Consider the following 18,619-nt stretch of genomic DNA (forward strand, 5'->3'; position numbering starts at 1 on the left):
GTGGGGGGATATATATACATGTACAAGTTAAAAAGCCATTTGTGCTGCCTCTTACATAAGTCCATCCCATGAGGACTGTAATGGTGGTCTTGTCTTTTGGGCCTAGTTGTCATATAAGCCTAACTTTTTTTAGCATGTGGATGGGTAAGAAATATCTGTGTGCTGACAGTCTGACTCGGGGGGGAGGAAGAATGACTCTGAACATGCCTCAGGCTGATATAGTGAGTGACTGGGGGTTGGTGAGTTTGGGAGGTATGCAAGGCCAAAGATCTTGTACTGTGTCGGAGGCTATGTTTTTGAAGAAAAAAAGATTTGGATTTCTTATCTTTGTCCTTTTTGTCTCGCTTGTCTGGTATTTTCACAGGAACAACGTTTTCTGATTCTTGAAGAATTTCAAGAGAAAAGTGCAGTGTCACAGCATGTAATGTGAATCTATATAGCTTGCAGCAGTCAAGAGGTATTCCCCCCTGCACACCAGCTTCCTGTTTGAGCTGTGCCATAGGTTCTGCTTGCTTAATGATGAAGGAACCATTTATAATTAATTGTGACAACATAAACTGTATATTGATTCAGCACATCACTTATTTAAACAGTGGAATTTGTTTTATGAACTTTTAAGCCTAAATTGCCATTGACATGATCTTATAGCTAGAGATGGATCAATAATCTGTGTGCCCAATATTTTTGAATGATATATTCACCCTTTTCTACTCTGGTTCTGTTATCGGTTCTACAAATGGCTTCATTTGGTGGGTCTCAAAAAAAAGGCATCCAACATTTCACCAGTGTTGTGGTGAAGTTTTGTGGTACATAATTACTTAATATTCCTGAGTAAAACAACCCTGCTGTTGGTAAACATGGCATATTACCTCCTGCAGGCATGCACACTATATTCCGCTTATTGAATCTCACTTCCTTGTCTTTTTTGTGCCTTGGTTTTTAAGCAGAAGTTTGATTTTGATTTTTTGGTGAAAGAAATGAATAAATAAAGAAGAATATACAAAATATTAAATGTCATGGATGTATATTTGCAATTTACCAATTTACACTTAGAGCCATATTGAGATCCAAATATCTCTGTGATTTAAACCATATAGGGCCTTATAGATATGGATACCAAAAGAAAAGTTTGAAACAAAACAAATTCTAAAAGGATATTAAGATATCTTCAATACTTCTTGAGTTATGGGCATGCAAATCTTTCGTCAGAAAAATATATTAAATGTGGCCTAGAACGTTCTTTCACAAGATGTAATATAAGTCTAAGGTTTCCCCTGAATGTGTCTGTGAAGTTTCAGCTCAAAATACCCCATAGATTTTTTTTTTTAATTAATTTTTTTAACTGCCTATTTTGGGGCATCATTAACTATGCGCCGATTCAGGCTGCGGCCCCTTTAAATGCTCACGCTCCCCGCCCACGGAGCTCGCGCTTGCCTTAAACAGCATAAACAAAGTTCACACAGCTAATATAACCCTCAAAATGGATCTTCACAAAATGTTCATCATGCATACTGCATGCGTGCTTCGGATCATGTGAGTACAGTATTTATTTGGATGTTTACATTTGATTCTGAATGAGTTTGATGGTGCTCCATGGCTAACGGCTAATGCTACACTGTTGGAGAGATTTATAAAGAATGAAGTTGTGTTTATGAATTATACAGACTGCAAGTGTTTAAAAATGAAAATAACGACAGTCTTGTCTCTGTGAATACAGTAAGAAACGATGGTAACTTTAACCACATTTAACAGTACATTAGCAACATGCTAACGAAACATTTAGAAAGACAATTTACAAATATCACAAAAAATATCATGTAATCATGGATCATGTCAGTTATTATTGCTCCATCTGCCATTTTTCGCTATTGTTCTTGCTTGCTTACCTAGTCTGATGATTCAGCTGTGCACAGATCCAGACGTTAATACTGGCTGCCCTTGTGTAATGCCTTGAACATGAGCTGGCATATGCAAATATTGGGGGCGTACATATTAATGATCCCAACTGTTACGTAACAGTCGGTGTTATGTTGAGACTCGCCTGTTTTTCAGAGGTCTTTTAAACAAATGAGATTTATATAAGAAGGAGGAAACAATGGACTCAGTGCATGTCATTTCCATGTACTGAACTCTTGTTATTCATCTATGCCAAGGTAAATTCAATTTTTGAATCTAGGGCACCTTTTAACAAAATCCAAAATTTGAACTGGTGACATTTATGAAATTTGGTTGATTTGACACAGAATAATCCTGAATTATTTGGACTAGCTTGTTTTGTTTTTGTTTTTTGTTTTTTTAGCAAAATACCCTTTTCATTGTGTAAAATTTATGAATGACATATTGATTCACTGGTGAAGAATGTCAGGACAAACACTCTTAATTGTTGAAGAATCCTGTATCGAATGAGGCACTGAATTAATGTGTTCGAAATGTTTGGCTCGAGAGGCTGGGAAGGAAAATTGGGTTATGCTTAATTAAATGGTGGTTTTTCAAGGACGTGGACAAACACATTTTGCTGGCACTGAGACTGGCTGTCTTTTATTTTGCCTTTACTCATTTGGTTTCTCAGTTTCAGAGCCAGTCAGCCCATTATTGTTGCTTCTCTCTCTGTCTTTGTATCTCTCTTTTCTTTCTCTCTGCCTGTGTAAGCAGTTATATTAGATCCTGTCAAGCGTAGGGGAACGTCTGAACTTGTCGCTTGGGAAACAATCGGTTGGACCAAGCCAGGCAGATGCTGTCCCCAAATCATCCCTGGAGCCATGTCAACTTTAATACCAATGTTTTCCTTCTCATCTCTGAATAAATACCCCACACCTGCTCTGTAATTAAACGATGGGAAGAGAGAATAGAAAAGGGTATTTTGGTAAGCAGAAGCAATACAACAAGTTTTGGTTTAGTTTTTCAGATTCGAGAGAGCTCAATGACAGTCTCTGAGTTTGAGTAGTGATATTTTGCAGATTTAAAGTGCTCTATGTGACAAAACAACAACAAAAAGTTCTGGCAAACCAAATAGTATATGTAAAATAAATGACACATACACAGTGACACATGAATGGACTGAGCTTATGTCCGCTCTAGTCTTGATCACATCAAATGTAGTAGTCTAGTTTGGCTTCTTCTAGGTTTACGGTGATTGTGGCAGTCTTCCATTAGCACATCCCCCACTTCTTCAAGCACAGGGCACATTGTTTCTTTCTATCCTACACATACAGACATTCTCCACCCCCTGCTCAGATTGTGTTCTAGGACATTTTGTACTAAATGCAAAGAAAGCAGAAAAACCAGCCCATAATGTCCAGTCTGATTGTTGAAAGGTTAAACGCATATGTTTACATTACATACACCTATAGATTTGCTGAAAGGACATAAAAAGTCAGTGAGTGGTTAGCGTTGTGCGTCCGTTAGAGAATGCATGTTCAATCTCTAAGTGATCTAAATGTTTAATGCCTCTATGTTGGTTTGCAGAGCTGTTAGCAGTAGCGGGCAACTCACACATTGTTTCGTCCTGCAAAATTCTGAGAAACGTCAGTCTTTTTTCCCTCGCAACTGGACATTATAACACGCAACTGCGAGTTTATATCTCACAATTCTAAGAAAAAAGTCAGAATTGTGAGATACAAACACAATTCCGAGTTGAGTCAGAATCGTGATGTAAACTCGCAATTCTGATTCTTTCTTGCAATTGCAAGTTTATTTCACGCAATTCTGAGGAAAAAAAGTCAGAATTGTGAGAAGTTGCAATTACCTTTTTTATTTTTATTTCATTGTGGAAACAAGCATCCTACACTTGACAGGTTTGGTTTGGTTTGGTTAAAACCAACTCTGATGTGAATGCGCTGTTATAAATAGTGCATTCTCTTTTAAGAGCACACATTTTCTTGCTGCATACTGACTGTAAAAGGAACTTTGTAAAAGAATATGATGATGATAAACTGAATATACTGAATGTACATCTAAAAATAAACAAGTTGTACTCTAACCTCTTTTATTTATACAATTTATAAAACATATTCAATAGTTATGTGGTCAAATATGCATCATAATAGGCTGTGTCCCAAATGATATCCTAAACACTTGTGAGACCCCAAGTGTAATTTGAAGTGTGCTATTTCGGACAGGGCCAAATATTCTGATCACATGCTCGCATTTGTATGGCCTGTATGCCTATAGTAAGTCTAATGTCAACACGTTGAGCTGTAGTGTTGAGTTTCCTCCATCCTTAAAACGCAGATCCTGTGTGCTGATTAGGGATGTGGCAGGACAAAAAGATTAAATGACATCGGTGATGGATTGTCTTCTGTTATAACAAATATTCGCAGTTCCAGAAGTGCTTTTCTTTCATTGTGAATGTGAATTTTTTTTTTTTTTTTTTCGATAAGCAAACAAGGGTCAGAATAACTCTTCACCAAAACAGGTAGAGGTAAAAAGGCACGATGGTCAGGTTTCTTTGTCATTGTCATGCCATTGTTGATGGGCTTATTTTGAATCTTGTTTGGAGATGGGATTTGGATACTGTGCTCCTGCTGTTGTCACACCATACTTATGGCATCAACTAAGGCTTCATCTCTTAGAAAACAAGGTTAGCATACAAACGTATAAGCCTATAGGCTGCACTGCAACCCTGCCCAATCTCTTTTAGGAGACTGATAATCATTGTTGACTGTTTCTGCTGTGCTGACTCAGCTGCCCTGAGCATTGCCTGTTGAGGAAGTCAGGCATTGCATTTCAATCCATGGCTTCAGCGTTCTGGAGTAAGCTACTAAAGCATCCATCTGTTATCACCTCTAATATCCTCATTTTTTTTTAAGTTGGGCTAAGCAGATTTTGATTTGTAAAACATTTCTTTGTTGTGAGTTGTTCTTGTCACGTGAGTGGAAGACGTGATGCTGCAGTGTCTGTAAAAGCGTGATGAGATCCAGTGCTTTTTATCTGGGCCTGAATAAGCCTGCGCTCTGCGTGACGTGTCCGCTGCCACTTTCAGATCGCATTAGCTGCATGAACAGCTAAAACTTGTGATTCACTCTGGCCTCTAGAAGCTTCAGCCTCATTTCACTAAATGCGCTTCTCAATTTAATGAACGGCAACCTCAGACTCCCACAATCCTTGCAATCTCACACGACAGGTGTTTGTTATATGCAAACGCAACTGGTAACTAATAACCAGGGTTGAGTATGTCTGGTTATATTCAGTATGCAATTCGACTTCTTCCTTTGTCTACTCTATGGACGCACAATATATCAGTATCATATGTGTTATTGTCCTTTATTGATTCCAACATATACATCAAACAGCGTGTCAGACGTTATCATAACCTCAAACACGAGGCTCCGAACCCTCTGGGATTTAAATAGCAGCAGATGCATTACATAGCACTAATGTTTGTGGATTGATAGCTTGACTCATGACTTCACTAAAGTACGGCTTCATTCAGCTTCTTTCTGTGGTGTTGAATGAGAAGTTGAGAGATTATGTTATAATGCATGGGATTTAATTTAAAAGTTTTTCATTGACTTCATTTCAAGCCCTGTCAGCTCAAGAGGGCTCAGGCATCTTCCGCTCTGACATTTGCTCTGTGGCAGAATGTTTTTGTCTAGCCACAGCATTGGCCTACTTTTTGAGAGAACTCTGGCTTTGTGCCCTACAATCCTGTTCTTCTGTTCCTCCCCCAGCCACGTCGCTCTGTGCACATCTGAATCTGTTGAGTCTCTGATTTCCCTCCCTGCAGTTCATATATTATTTATCAGTTCATCATTTAGCATTGTTTAGACCATCCCCCTCATTTAAAAGAGACTGTGTTTGTACTGTTTAAATGAAAAATCTCTGGCTGTGGTTTACCATCACGTTCCTGTTACTATCCTGCTGATTCTTCCTGCCAGAGGTTTTTTTTCTTTTTCTGGTCCTCTTTTTATTCTGGACCGAGTTTATGTAGCAGAGCACGCTGCATGAATTAGCATTTGTAGTGACATTTTAGTGTCTAGTCACCGTTTGTTCACTCTGTGAAGCAGATGCTGTTTAAACTTTTTCTTTTTTCCTATTTAATGTGCCAGATGCTCCGTTCCAGTGCCACATAGGCAAGTCAAAGTCCACTCAACGAATGCAAAACAAACAGATCTAGATTTATCTTCCTGAAGAGTTTTGCCCATTAATGAAGCAAGCATCTGTTTGTATACAGTTTGCATGAAAAATAACCTTTGAAACTCTCCTGGTGATGTGAACAGGTGATGTCACCAGTCATAAATGTGTTTTGACCGATATGTGGAAACCAATATGCATTCATATCATATAGGTTATTGATAAATATTTGTTTAAAATTTCTCTTTAAAACACTTTTGGATTCTCCATGCCACTTTTCAGCCAAGATTCACTTAAAGGATTAGTTCACTTTAAAAAGATAATTAAGATTTACTCACCCTTAAGCCATTCTTTCTGATGAACACAATCGGAGATCTTTTAATAAATAACCTGGCGCATTCAAGCTTTATAATGGCAGTGAACGTGACCAACGAGTATGAAGCTCAAGGAAAAGCATCCATCCATCATAAACGTACTCCACACACAGCTCTGGGGGGTTACTCTTTTTTCATAGGTTGAATACAGAAGGCGGTCTGCCAGAGGCTAGATGTTTTACTTTATAACTTTTTAAATATAGATTTTTTTCTTTTTTCTTTTTTTTTCCATTGCTTTTCTTCAGAAGGCCTTTATTAACCCCTCGGAGCCATGTGGAGTATGTTTATGATGGATGGATGCACTTTCTTGAGATTCATATTCGTTGGTCCCATTCAGTGCCATTATAAAGCTAGAATGTGTCAGGATATTTATTAATATAACTCCGATTGTGTTCATCAAAAATACACCTATAGATGGCTTGAGCGTGAGTAAAGCTTGGGATAATTTTCATTTTAAAGTGAATTAATCCTCTAATCAATTAATCATTTCCCAAAAGTATAGTTGGACCACTATGGCAAGGCAAGTTAATTTTATTTGTATAGCACATTTCATACACATTGGTAATTCAAAGTGCTTTACATAAAGAAGAACTAAATATATAATAAAAATGGAATGCATAAGAAATAAAAATAACAGTAAAAACAGGGAATACCACTATCTGGATGGAAGAGTTAGAAAGTTTCAGGTTTTTTGTTGTCCGTCAGAGCGGATCTAAATGGATCTTCCTCATGCTGGAGGGATAACTGAAAAAAATAAAAAAAATAAATAAAAATTAGGCAACAACAGACAGTCTTTCTAACTAAACTATGGTTGGAAGTTCCATCGAACTCTGCTGGATTAAAGCACCCCAGGCGTATTAGACCAACATCACAAGATTTGTCTTGAGACTGTCGGTTGTTGCCTAATTTTAGGTCCATTCAAAAGAGTTAGACCTGGAGACATAACGTTATAAAGAAAGCCCTGTTCAGACATTAGCCACAGTTTACAGCAGCGTCCAGTCACACCCACACCCTTGCTGAGAACTGAGACGATTGTCAGAGAGCATGCAGGATTTCATTAAAAACTCACTTAATGTCTGCCCTTGAACATGTAGGTTCATATAGATCCCCTCAAACCTTTCTTCACCTCATGCGTCATTGTGATTTTTAGGGTTGTGTACGGAGGTGCCACACCTGAATAGCCAAAAGATATTTTCCACTCCATTTATTTGCCTTACTTATTTTACCACATGTGCTCTATGCCAGCTGTTTACTCAGTTGTGCAAGAATTGTTCAGGTGCAAATGATTTCTAATTGAGTTAGCCAGGAGAAAAAACTTTATTACATTGATGTTAGGGCTGCACGATTTAAAATCATAAAAAATACAAAAATTGTGATTTTTAAAATGTGATTTTTAAAACAATCCAAAAAATCATAAAGAACACTAGGTTTGTTGTGCTTGTTTGTAGGGCTGCACAATTTGGCAAAACTGTTTGCTTTTATATATCAATAGGCCTTTGACTAATAATAATTATTATGATTATTATAGAATACAAAACAGCATAAGAATAAATATTATACAATAATAATTATTGTAATACAATAATAATTATTAATAAATATTGACAGAAAACTGCTGGGTGACCTATTAACATACAGGGGGCCTATAACTACAAAGGTTTTATTATACAAAAAAATTATAAAAATCTGATCAGAAATTTCTTATTTTTTTGTCAGGAAACCTTATACATCCATTGGGGAGGGGGGAACTACAGTATACTGGAGAAAAATGTATGGATTTTCATGTGTTTACTTTAAATTTCTTTAGACAGAAACATTATTTTTCCTATTTTTACTAAATACAAAGTTTTGCAAAATAGGGTGATGTGAGCATTAGTTAGTACATGGCATTACGTCATGAAAGTGCAGACTCGTAAGAACACCATGAGTGTTTAGGGTGCCATTTGTTGGGACAGGACCATAGAAGTCATGACGTTCCAGGAAATCCATTATAGGGACAAATGCATCCAAATATCACTGCAACAAAATAAAACACCGATACAAACGTTTTGACATGAACATGAAGACAATAAATGTACAATTGTGACAATATATGGTATACCTGTGTTCTTCTAGATATCTCTGGTATTTTCATAAAAATAAGTATATTTATAATTCAATGCTAATCAACATAGCCTAGATGAGAATACTATAAAATAATATATACATTCTGTGATATTGAAGCCATGTCAGATCACAAAAGGAAGTTATTTCATTTACTAGCCATGCTAGATGGATGGATGCACACTTCTATCGTTGGTAAATATTGTTAAACATTGTGCCAGTTCCATCAACCATAAAAAGCAACCACAGCATTTGCATTAAGCTCCATCAGTAATTATGTACACTTCACACTAGTCCAGGTGTTTTCAGTTTCAGTGTCAGTTGTAGACTTAGTATTTTAGACTAGCATTTATAGCATGAATCTTCTTCTTCTTTTTTTTTTTAAATTAATTTAGTTAATAAACATTACAAGCTTGCTTTTCAATCTCAATTCCTGACGTTCTATGGTAGATGATGTGAAGTTTAATGGCATCATTGTTTTGGATTGTGGTACAGTTGTGGATCCTGGTCTTCTCTGGCATAAATAATAGGGCTAAAGCTAACAGGAAATGTTTGGGGGATTTTGCTGGGCGCCTGGCTTCCCTAAACCTACTCATCCAGACTGTCTGGGAGAATAAACACTGCCACAAAATGAAGCGATCTGTCACATCAAATGGAGCACCGGGAAATTGATTGCCATCCATTTATTGTGTAGTGTCCCGTCACCAGTTAGTTTTCTATCCTGGCGCTTAGTTTCTGTCCTGACCCTGTGATTTCAGGGTCACTTACATGTGTGGACAAACCTTCATGTAGTACTTATTACTAAGGGGGTCAGCAGTGTCTGCTGGGTAGTGATATATTGACTGTATTGACATCTCAGACTGAGCATTTCTCCAACGATTTAGCATCTTACTTGAAATGGTTGAACACTATTTGTGAAGTGGGGTGACTATGACATAACCCAACATATCAACCTTCTCCTGCATGTCTACAGCCATGAACTGGTTCAGACAAACCCATATAGATTTCCCATATCTAGGGTGACATTGTGATGTAACCAAGGTGATATTTGTATGATGTAAAAAAAAATGTGCAACAAGTAAGCCAACAAACTTTTTTTTTTTCTCTCCTCTTCTTTTTGCATAAGAATGGGTGTTTTGAATACAACAGTTTCCTAGTCCTGCCTTTGTCATCAGCCTCAGCTCTTATGTGTCTGCTCGATCCCTGCTGCTGTGCTTCTCTGCAAGTGCTCTCATAAATAAGAGCTAAATGGGATATGATGTTCTCCCACTGAGTTCCCATAAGCTCCCTGTCCAATGGAAGAGCAGCAGTATCTCTGATCTGTCTGTGGGCCACATAGCCTCCTGTGTTGTGTCACTTCCCAACAACGAAAATATCTATGTATGAAAAATCCCCCCTCCTCCCATAGCCATCCTACTCTTTGTTTGGGGTTTACACACTCATTTACACACTCATCATCTCAGACCATTAATTAACTTATACATCACTAATAGGGCTGGGCGATATATCGAATGCTTTTGTCACGCGCATTTCGTCAGTAAAGCCGGTTCCCTGATTACCGCTAAATCGCCATCACCTGCTTTCAAATGGAGCGGCATTTAATAGACAGAGCCGTAGTTCACTGATAAGCCACGCAATATCGCGTTCAATATCGATATGAATCGCCGTCGATATTGAACGCGATATTGCGTGGCTTATCAGTGATCTATTTAATAGACAGAGCCATAGATCACTGATAAGCCACGCAATATCGCATTCATATCGCAGATGAATCGCCTTCGATAATGAACGCGATATTGCGTAGCTTGTCAGTGAACTACGGCTCTGTCTATTAAATGCCGCTCCATTTGAAAGCAGGTGATGGTGATTTAGCGGTAATCAGGGAACCGGCTTTACTGACAAAATGCGCGTGACAATCGCATGCGATATATCGCCCAGCCCTACTGAAGAAAGAAAGACATGAACATGTTGGATGATATGGGGATATGAGTAAATTATCAGGAAATTTTAATTCTGAAGTGAACTAATAATAAACAAACAAAAACACTCACCATCACTTGAGACTTGAACAATTATGTAACATCAGAAAACAATATTTTAACCTGGACAGGGTAAAAAGCTTGAGCTGCTATTTTTGAGAGCTCATCCCCTTTTTGGGAACGGAATATATCTTTTCTTCTTTCTCTTGCCATGACATGTCAGAAGATTTTTGCTGCCGTTTTTGTTTGGGTATAATGAAAAGTAATTTGGCTACTAGGATAGCATTCAAAACGTATGCATAAATATCTTCTCCACACTGATATTGAAGAATATAAATGGTTGTTTTAAAATAGTAGTATGTTTTGATCTTATTTATATGTGGTGTTATTTGTGACTGAAAGCTGCCCTGATGAATCTCTTCATTTGACCTACATTTGAGTTTATTACCTCCTGCTCCACCTCTCCTCTGATCTTAATTCAGTGGTGACTTTTACATGAAGCCAGAAATTATTTCCATAATTCAAATCTGTTGGAACGTGCCATTGAAAATAGATCTTCACATATAAGAAAAAATGGAAAAGATCATGGAGAGACAGAATAAGCTGCACATTGTGCTTTAGAGTTTGGGCTTTTAGTGAAACACAGGCTACAGCTGATGACATCTGATGGTTTAGCTCATGTCATCTACAGATGTAATTCTTGCTATTTGTCAAGTGTGTCTACATTTTATGAATACTGTGTGACTTTTTGAAAAATATTTTTTTTATGTGGTTGTCTGGAGTACTTCATTCTGAATGGTCAGTTTATGTACTGTATAGTGACCGCTAAGCTGTATTTTGATCATTGTCTTGGGCAACTCATCACTCTTTACTCGCTTGCTTCTCACATAATTAAATTTCAACTCAAAATCAATATTTAATGTCTATTTATTTGATTATTATGTTACTAGTCTTGTTACAAACATGATAATGTATAGTTAGCTGGTCATTATCACAAAGATACAGTCCACATGATTGATCACCCTGACTGGTTTATTAGGAGATAATGACTGGGTCTGTACACTATCCAGGATGTACTCAACTGCTGCTCTAGGGAAAACATGACTGTGCCGCCCCCAGTCCTTCACATTATAATCTTTTAGGCTACATGTGAAAGTACATACGTTCCCAGCCACCTCTTGAATGGACTCAGCCATTGATCAAGTTACTTGTTTAACATTTACACAGTTCACTAACAATATTCTGATTCCTTAATTCAGCAAAAACACATTCAAAGCAGACTTTTAAACTTTATCGACTGAACTCTGACAAACCTCAATCATTTAATGTGTATAAACTGCCTTTTCCATTCTTAAAAGTTGTGTAATTTGTTAATAAATCTATTCGATGCAGCCATTTACTTTGTGAATGATTTTATTAGCAGTGACTGATTTATTTATTTGATTGCTGCTGTATTGCCAATATATTTGATTTCTATAAAGTTTGGAATAAAGGTTTACTACCATATTTTTTAAGGTGTAGACCTTTTTATTATTACATTTAGATACAATGTAAAATACTGGTAAATAAAACAAACATTCACTATAAACATCTATTTTAGTTCCCTCACTCCACAACATATACTTTAAATTTAACTGTATTCTGATTCAGAACAGAAATTAAAAATAAACAAACATAGATTATAGTGGCCAAGCATAAACAAATTCTAAACAAGTCCCACTTCTGACACTTATTGGAAAATGTTGATTTAAAAAATAAAAAAAGCAAAATATTGGCTGATATATCTGTCAACCACTTGTATTTATGAGCAATTTACACGCAAATTTGTTTTGCTTATGTTAATAAAGTCCAAATATTGCTTTGGCAATAATGTATGTAATACAATCATGCCAATAAAAGTACTTTAATTGAAATTGATAATTCCAATGTTGATGTGTTTTTATTTCTCTCTCTCTGTCTAGATTTCTTTTGCCTTTTCTCACTTGGCCATATCCAACTGCCTAGTTTGCCTGTATGTACACGGTGTCCTTCCTACTATCGTTTTGGTCATTAGACACACACAGAACATACATTGTTGCGCAATATCTCCCAACTAACACCTATATATACACTATATCCATTTGTGTATGTGTGTGTATATGTTCAAGGTTTGACCCATTAATCATTAACTCTCAGATCCATGTGCATCAGTGACAACATAATGGGGTGTAATCCCTTCACAAATCCTTCATTTTCCTTGTGTATCTTATAAACCTTTTACAATAGGTCATTTATTGCTCTTTGCAAGTTTTTTCTTATTGTAAACATGTCATTGTTTCATTAAAGTGAATAAAGTGGGTGTGTCTACACTGCTGTGACCTGCCCATACATGCTTTCCTCAGGTAAACACCTAATTACAAAGGCTGGATAACAAGAAAGAGTAGAGCAACATTAGAGGAATCACTTAAAGTTGGTTAATGTCCGATGTTGATTGAGGGTTGGATCATGCTGGCTGAGGTGCTGACAGAGTGCTAACATGAGCCTGCATGTGAACAGGTTCTCCTTACTCCTAAATCTAGTCAAGGTGACGCTCTCAAGTTACTTTGTGTGAATATTTGAAACAAGAGTGCTGATAATGACAAGCCCCAGCTGTTGTTCATTTTCCATAAAATGTCATCTGACAGTTTTCTTTGGAGAGCAGATGCATAGTACAAAATAAAGGGTTGCACAAGTTTACTGTATAAATTAAAACGTGGATAAAAATTTGATTGTGTGATGTTCCTTATGATTTATGAAATTATTATTATTATTACTCTGAGAGGTATGTTTTACTACATAATAGTAATATTTTTGTCATAATTTCTTCAAGTAAAACCAGATTCATTTTGGTGGTTTAGTAATTTGCCAAATTTCATGGCATTTTGTTTCATACAGTGAATTCTGTTTTAAGGTATTCCTCCCGTGATTTCGACATCATGGAAATCATACATGTGCCTTTAAAATCAGCCTTGGGTTGTGTTATGACACACAAAATCTGTCTAATTATTAACTGCTTCATTCATACAGTTAATTCCTCATCCTAGTGAAGAGTGAGGTAATAGTTAGCCAAGCAGAAATGTGTTCAGTGGAGTATAACAACTTAAATTTAATTGAGTTCTTGAGTTTTTTCAGGCTCACCCTTGTTAAAAATAATCCCACTTTGTCTAGAAAAAATGAAATCAAAATGAGAGACCTGGTAGTTAGCACAATCTCTGACATATTGAGTGTTGCAGGTTTGATTTTTGCGTGTTATTCCTTTGTGAGCGCTGTGATAGGTTGTAGCCCTTTAGCCTGTTAACTTGTTGTGCGGTTTTGCATATCAACTAATCTGAGCATAAATTCCTCACCTCTATTGCCTTGACTGAAATCATAACTCATGCCATTCAGACACTATTTCTCAACTAAGCTTGTACAGCATTAGGAAACGCTAGACTGTAATCCTGTGAAAATGATTTGAACATGTTTGGTTCATTTTCAGTGGTAAATGCCGGTATGTTTGGGTGAAACCGCTCTCTGATGTAATTGGCTTTAGTCAGAATAACTTTCACCTTGCCAAAGGATTTACTCTAATCAGAATAAACAATGGAAAAGGTGTAATTTTTCATCCCAGCCAATTGCAAATTTCTTCATTGCTACGGATGGTAGATCATGTATGTTTTCGTCATCATGAGCTCTTATGACCTTAGTAGATTATGAAGAGTTTTTATGTCACATGCAGCTCATGCAACTCCTCAACTAATTTCCGCTGAATTTTATGTTTGTCTCTGTTTGTTGCAGGCACTCTTGTCATCATGTTTATTGTTCAGAAGAGATCTCCTCTGGCCCAGCACTCCCTGCACAGGATGACAGCCGTTACACAACGGAGGAACCAGGGGCTGACAAAAAGGTGACAAAAAACAATGACTCTACACAGTTACCAACTAAATACCTCAGCAGCCTGCTAGCAGTTTAACCGATCTCCTATTAAGTCAGAGTGTGCGTCTTTCACACAATTGAGATTTAAAGAGGTCCTTGATAATGATTTAACTGTTTTTAAACTTTATTTAGTGTGTAATGTTGCTGTTTGAGTATAAACAACATCTGCAAAGTTGTGATGCTCAAAGTTCAGTGCAAAGGGAGATATTTTCTTTTAAAGAAATCACTTTTTAAGGACTACAACGAACTTCTTTGCGGGTTGGTGACATCACGAACACTAAAATTTACATAAACCCTGCCCCCAAGAACACAAAACAAAATGGGTTGAGGCCATGTTGGGCTGCTTTAGAGATGAGGAAGAGTTGTTGTAGTAAAGTGTTGTTGTCATGCCGTCATTTTACGCCGGACTGCTTCACATAAGAGGGTCAATTCAATGCTGGATTTGCACAAAAGACACACATGACGGCAAATGCTAGTCGATGAGTTGAATGAACTCCACAGCAACTACATAAATTTATCCACTAACCATTCAGAAACGTCCAGTTTCTTTCTAGAAGTTTTAACTTCTTCCTGAGTCTCTCCATCAGTGTCGACTCCGGTTTGAACAATGTAAGGCTGAACACCGTTACTGACAATCCTCATTTTGGCTGCGTGAGATTCTCCAGCTTTGTTGTTGTTGAGCAACCGAAGCACAACCTCTTAAAGCTCCGCCCTCTTCTGGAAAGCGGGTGGGAGCAGCAGCATATTTGCATTTTAAAGGGACACAATAATGGTGTGTTTTTGCTCACACTCAAATAGGGGCTAATTTGACAAGCTATAATAAATGATCTGGGGAGTATTTTGAGCTGAAACTTCAGACACATTCTGGGGACACCATCTTGTGAAAAGTGACATAATAGGTCCCCTTTAACTCTATATTGTGTAATGGGATCACATACATTTGACCTCTAGAGAAGGGCGTTTGATTGGCTGTTATGTAAGTCATATTCCCTAAAGTTGTGCAATAGCTCCTCATTCAGAGTGCAGACTGTTGTTGACATTGTCTTTCAACAGGCTAATCTATAAAGGTACTTACCGACAGGGGCCCAACAAAGACCCCCTCCTCTGTCTAACCTATAGATTTAAGGCTGTATAGGGGTGTGGAGGTATCTGGTTGTCCAACATTTCTTAGTGATTGACTGATTAGGCCCACTTTATCTGATGTTAGTATGCTGTCATTACAGTTAAAGAAGCAATTCAATGTTCAGCTAAAGCGTGTATCTGTAAACTTGCCCTGTTTGCACTTAAGCACATTTTTATTTTCCCACTCTCGCAGTCACAAGAGTGTTCTTTCTTTGCTCCCACCAAACTTGAATGATAGTTGTTTGCCATTTGAAAAAATGTTTCTTTCACATTCATAGAAACAAAACCAGTTTTGCTAACTTACCTGTGGTTGAAGAAATGGAAAAAAAATCACTCATCAATCCATCAATCATGTCATTTACTAAACCTCATGTCTTTCCAAATACCTTTGAGCACAAACATATTTTTGACCGAATTATCATGTTGTTCAAAATGAAAAAATACACATGAGAATGGTCTGTCAAACTCCAAAAAGGACGAAGGATGGTATGGAATAGTTTGTGAGAAACTGACCTTGTTACCTTTTTCTTAGTCTTTATTTAGACGTTTTAGTCATATGTAACATTGTTTTCCTCATTTAGGTTGAAGAGGAAAGGGCGACACACACGCAGTCATCGTACAGCGTGGACCTGGAGACAGAGACGGCTGCACTAAAGGAAACCTCATTGCACTCACAAGACACCCCACACGAAGAGAAGCACACACAGGTGACCGTGCAATCCAATCATCAAATCCGTTTTCTTCTATTACATATCTCACGTGAACTCCAACCTTGGATGTGACCCAAGGGATAGGACTCACAAAATCAAAAATTTGTTTCATTTAACTTTTTCGTTGACTTAAAAGGTGTATGGCTTTTATGCAAAAGAAAAAAAAATGTTTGAGTTGAGTTATCATGAAGTACAGTGCTTATCCACTTTTGGTTTCCATTTAATCTTTGCCTTAGGGATTAAAAAAAAAAAAAAACTTCATTAAATGGTTAATTCACCCAAAAATGAATCATTAATTACTCACCCTCATGTTGTTCCACACCCATAAGACCTTCGTTCATCTTCGGAACAAAAATTAAGATATTTTTGATAAAATCCGAGAGGTATATGACTCTTCCGTAGACGGCAATATAACCTCCACTTTCAAGGTCCAGAAAGGTACTAAAGACATTGTTAAAACAGTTGATGTTCGGACATAAACATGGAAGCTCTGCAGTGCGTTCACTGCACCAACTGCATAACATACTGACAGGGAAGAGGAAAAATTGTTGAATAAAGTTGTTTTTTTCGCACAAAAAGTATTCTCTCTTCATAAAATTAAGGTGGAATACATTTTAACAATGTCTTTACTACCTTTCTGGGCCTTGAAAGTGGTAATTAAATTGCTGCCTAGAGCTCTCAGATTTCATCAAAAATATCTTAATATGTGGTCTGAAGATGAATGAAGGCCTTACAAGTTTGGAACGACATGAGCGTGAGTAATTAATAACAGAAATTTCACTTTTGGGTGAAGTAACCCTTTAAAAATCAATTCCCTCATGGAGAAAATGAATGGGATGTTTAATTCCAGAACTGTTGCCCTCTATTGCTATGATCCTTCAGCTCATGTCTGTGACCAAATCATAGTCATGATGTTTTCTCAATAACACAGCCATCTTCTGTTGCTTAATTGTTCACCTGTTTATCTGTCATTCTGTCCTTGTAGACTGTGAATTTGGAAGAAGTGTTGGAGGAGCCACAGATTCAGCTTGAATCTGCTCTCCCTGAGCTAGAACAACAGCAGCAACAACAGCAGCAACAACAGCAGCAGCAGCAACCAGAACCCCAGAGCACCGAACAACCAGACCAACAACAGTCAGCTCAACCACCAACACTTACACAGGCCCAAACAGCACCGCCTTTATCCCAGCTCCAGCCAGAACCAGAAGCTCCACAGGCCACTGCAACAGAGGACCAGGCTGCCCATGCCTCCGCTGCTTTTACCCCTTCACAGACTGACCCACCCGGCGAAGACCCCTCTGCACCTGCTGCTGAACTCCAGAAGAGCCCAGAATCAGCCTCACCTACCTCAGTCACCTCCTCCGAGAGCCCCTCCAGGTGAGCACAGACACAGCAGTTTGGGAGAGGAGAGGGTTGGGTTTTTCTTATCATTCATTTCACCATTTAGCCCCCGTGTCCACTAAAGCATTTTTGTCAGAGGCTTGCGTTTTTTCTTTCCCAATTGTTTTCAATGGGAGTGCCACATTTTTAAAGGATTAGTTCACTTCAGAATTAAAATTTCCTGATAATTTACTCACCCCCATGTCATCCAAGATGTTTGTCTTTCTTTCTTTAAGTGTTTTTTGAGGGAAAACATTACAGGATTTTTCTCCATATAGTGGACTTCACTGGGGTTCAATGGGTTGAAGGTCCAAATTGCAGTTTCAGTGCAGCTTCAAAGGGGATAAAATGTGCTCTATAAGACACTTACTCCTCATCTGGGATTGTGTAAAGCCCTTTGAAGCTGCACTGAAACTGCAATTTGGACCTTCAACCCATTAAACCCCAGAGAAATTCACTATATGGAGAAAAAACCTGGAATGTTTTCCTCAAAAAACAGAATTTCTTTTCAGCTGAAGAAAGAAAAACATAAACATCTTGGATGATATTGGGTAAATTATCTGGAAATTTAAATTCTGAAGTGAACTAATGTTTTAAAACGGCAGGAGCGTATCATGGTGCTCAGCTTTCTTCTATTTCACATTGAAGCTTTGAGCGCTGGACGTATTTTACTGGTTGCCGAGAGTTGAAGAATGTTTGGGTAAAATGATGCACTCATCACTGTCACTTTGTACCCAGCTTTCCAATCACAGTGGAGGAGGGGCAGGACAAATACAACACTGACCAACCACCACATTCTGCTTGTACAATGTCAACAGAGGACAACAACAACTATAATGATGGAACAAAATAATTTAAAACAAGAGCCAGAGAAAATACTTTACATGATATCGACATTTTTATATGGAAACAGTACAGAAACAAACTATCTGTGAAATGAGATACT

General features: G+C 37.6%; 1 protein-coding gene across 3 annotated transcripts in view; it reads left to right on the top strand.

Moving 5' to 3' along the window:
* Positions 1-18,619, top strand: part of suco (SUN domain containing ossification factor) — a 59,132-nt gene that overhangs the window by 10,124 nt on the left and 30,389 nt on the right. For all 3 annotated transcript variants that reach the window (XM_067384811.1, XM_067384812.1, XM_067384813.1), the window contains exons 2-4: positions 14,324-14,432; positions 16,165-16,290; positions 17,279-17,670. In XM_067384811.1, the coding sequence (XP_067240912.1) occupies positions 14,324-14,432; positions 16,165-16,290; positions 17,279-17,670 (627 nt within the window). The remainder of the gene's footprint in view (positions 1-14,323; positions 14,433-16,164; positions 16,291-17,278; positions 17,671-18,619) is intronic.

Source organism: Chanodichthys erythropterus, chromosome 4 (assembly GCF_024489055.1).
Source record: "Chanodichthys erythropterus isolate Z2021 chromosome 4, ASM2448905v1, whole genome shotgun sequence".
Classification (NCBI taxonomy): domain Eukaryota; kingdom Metazoa; phylum Chordata; class Actinopteri; order Cypriniformes; family Xenocyprididae; genus Chanodichthys; species Chanodichthys erythropterus.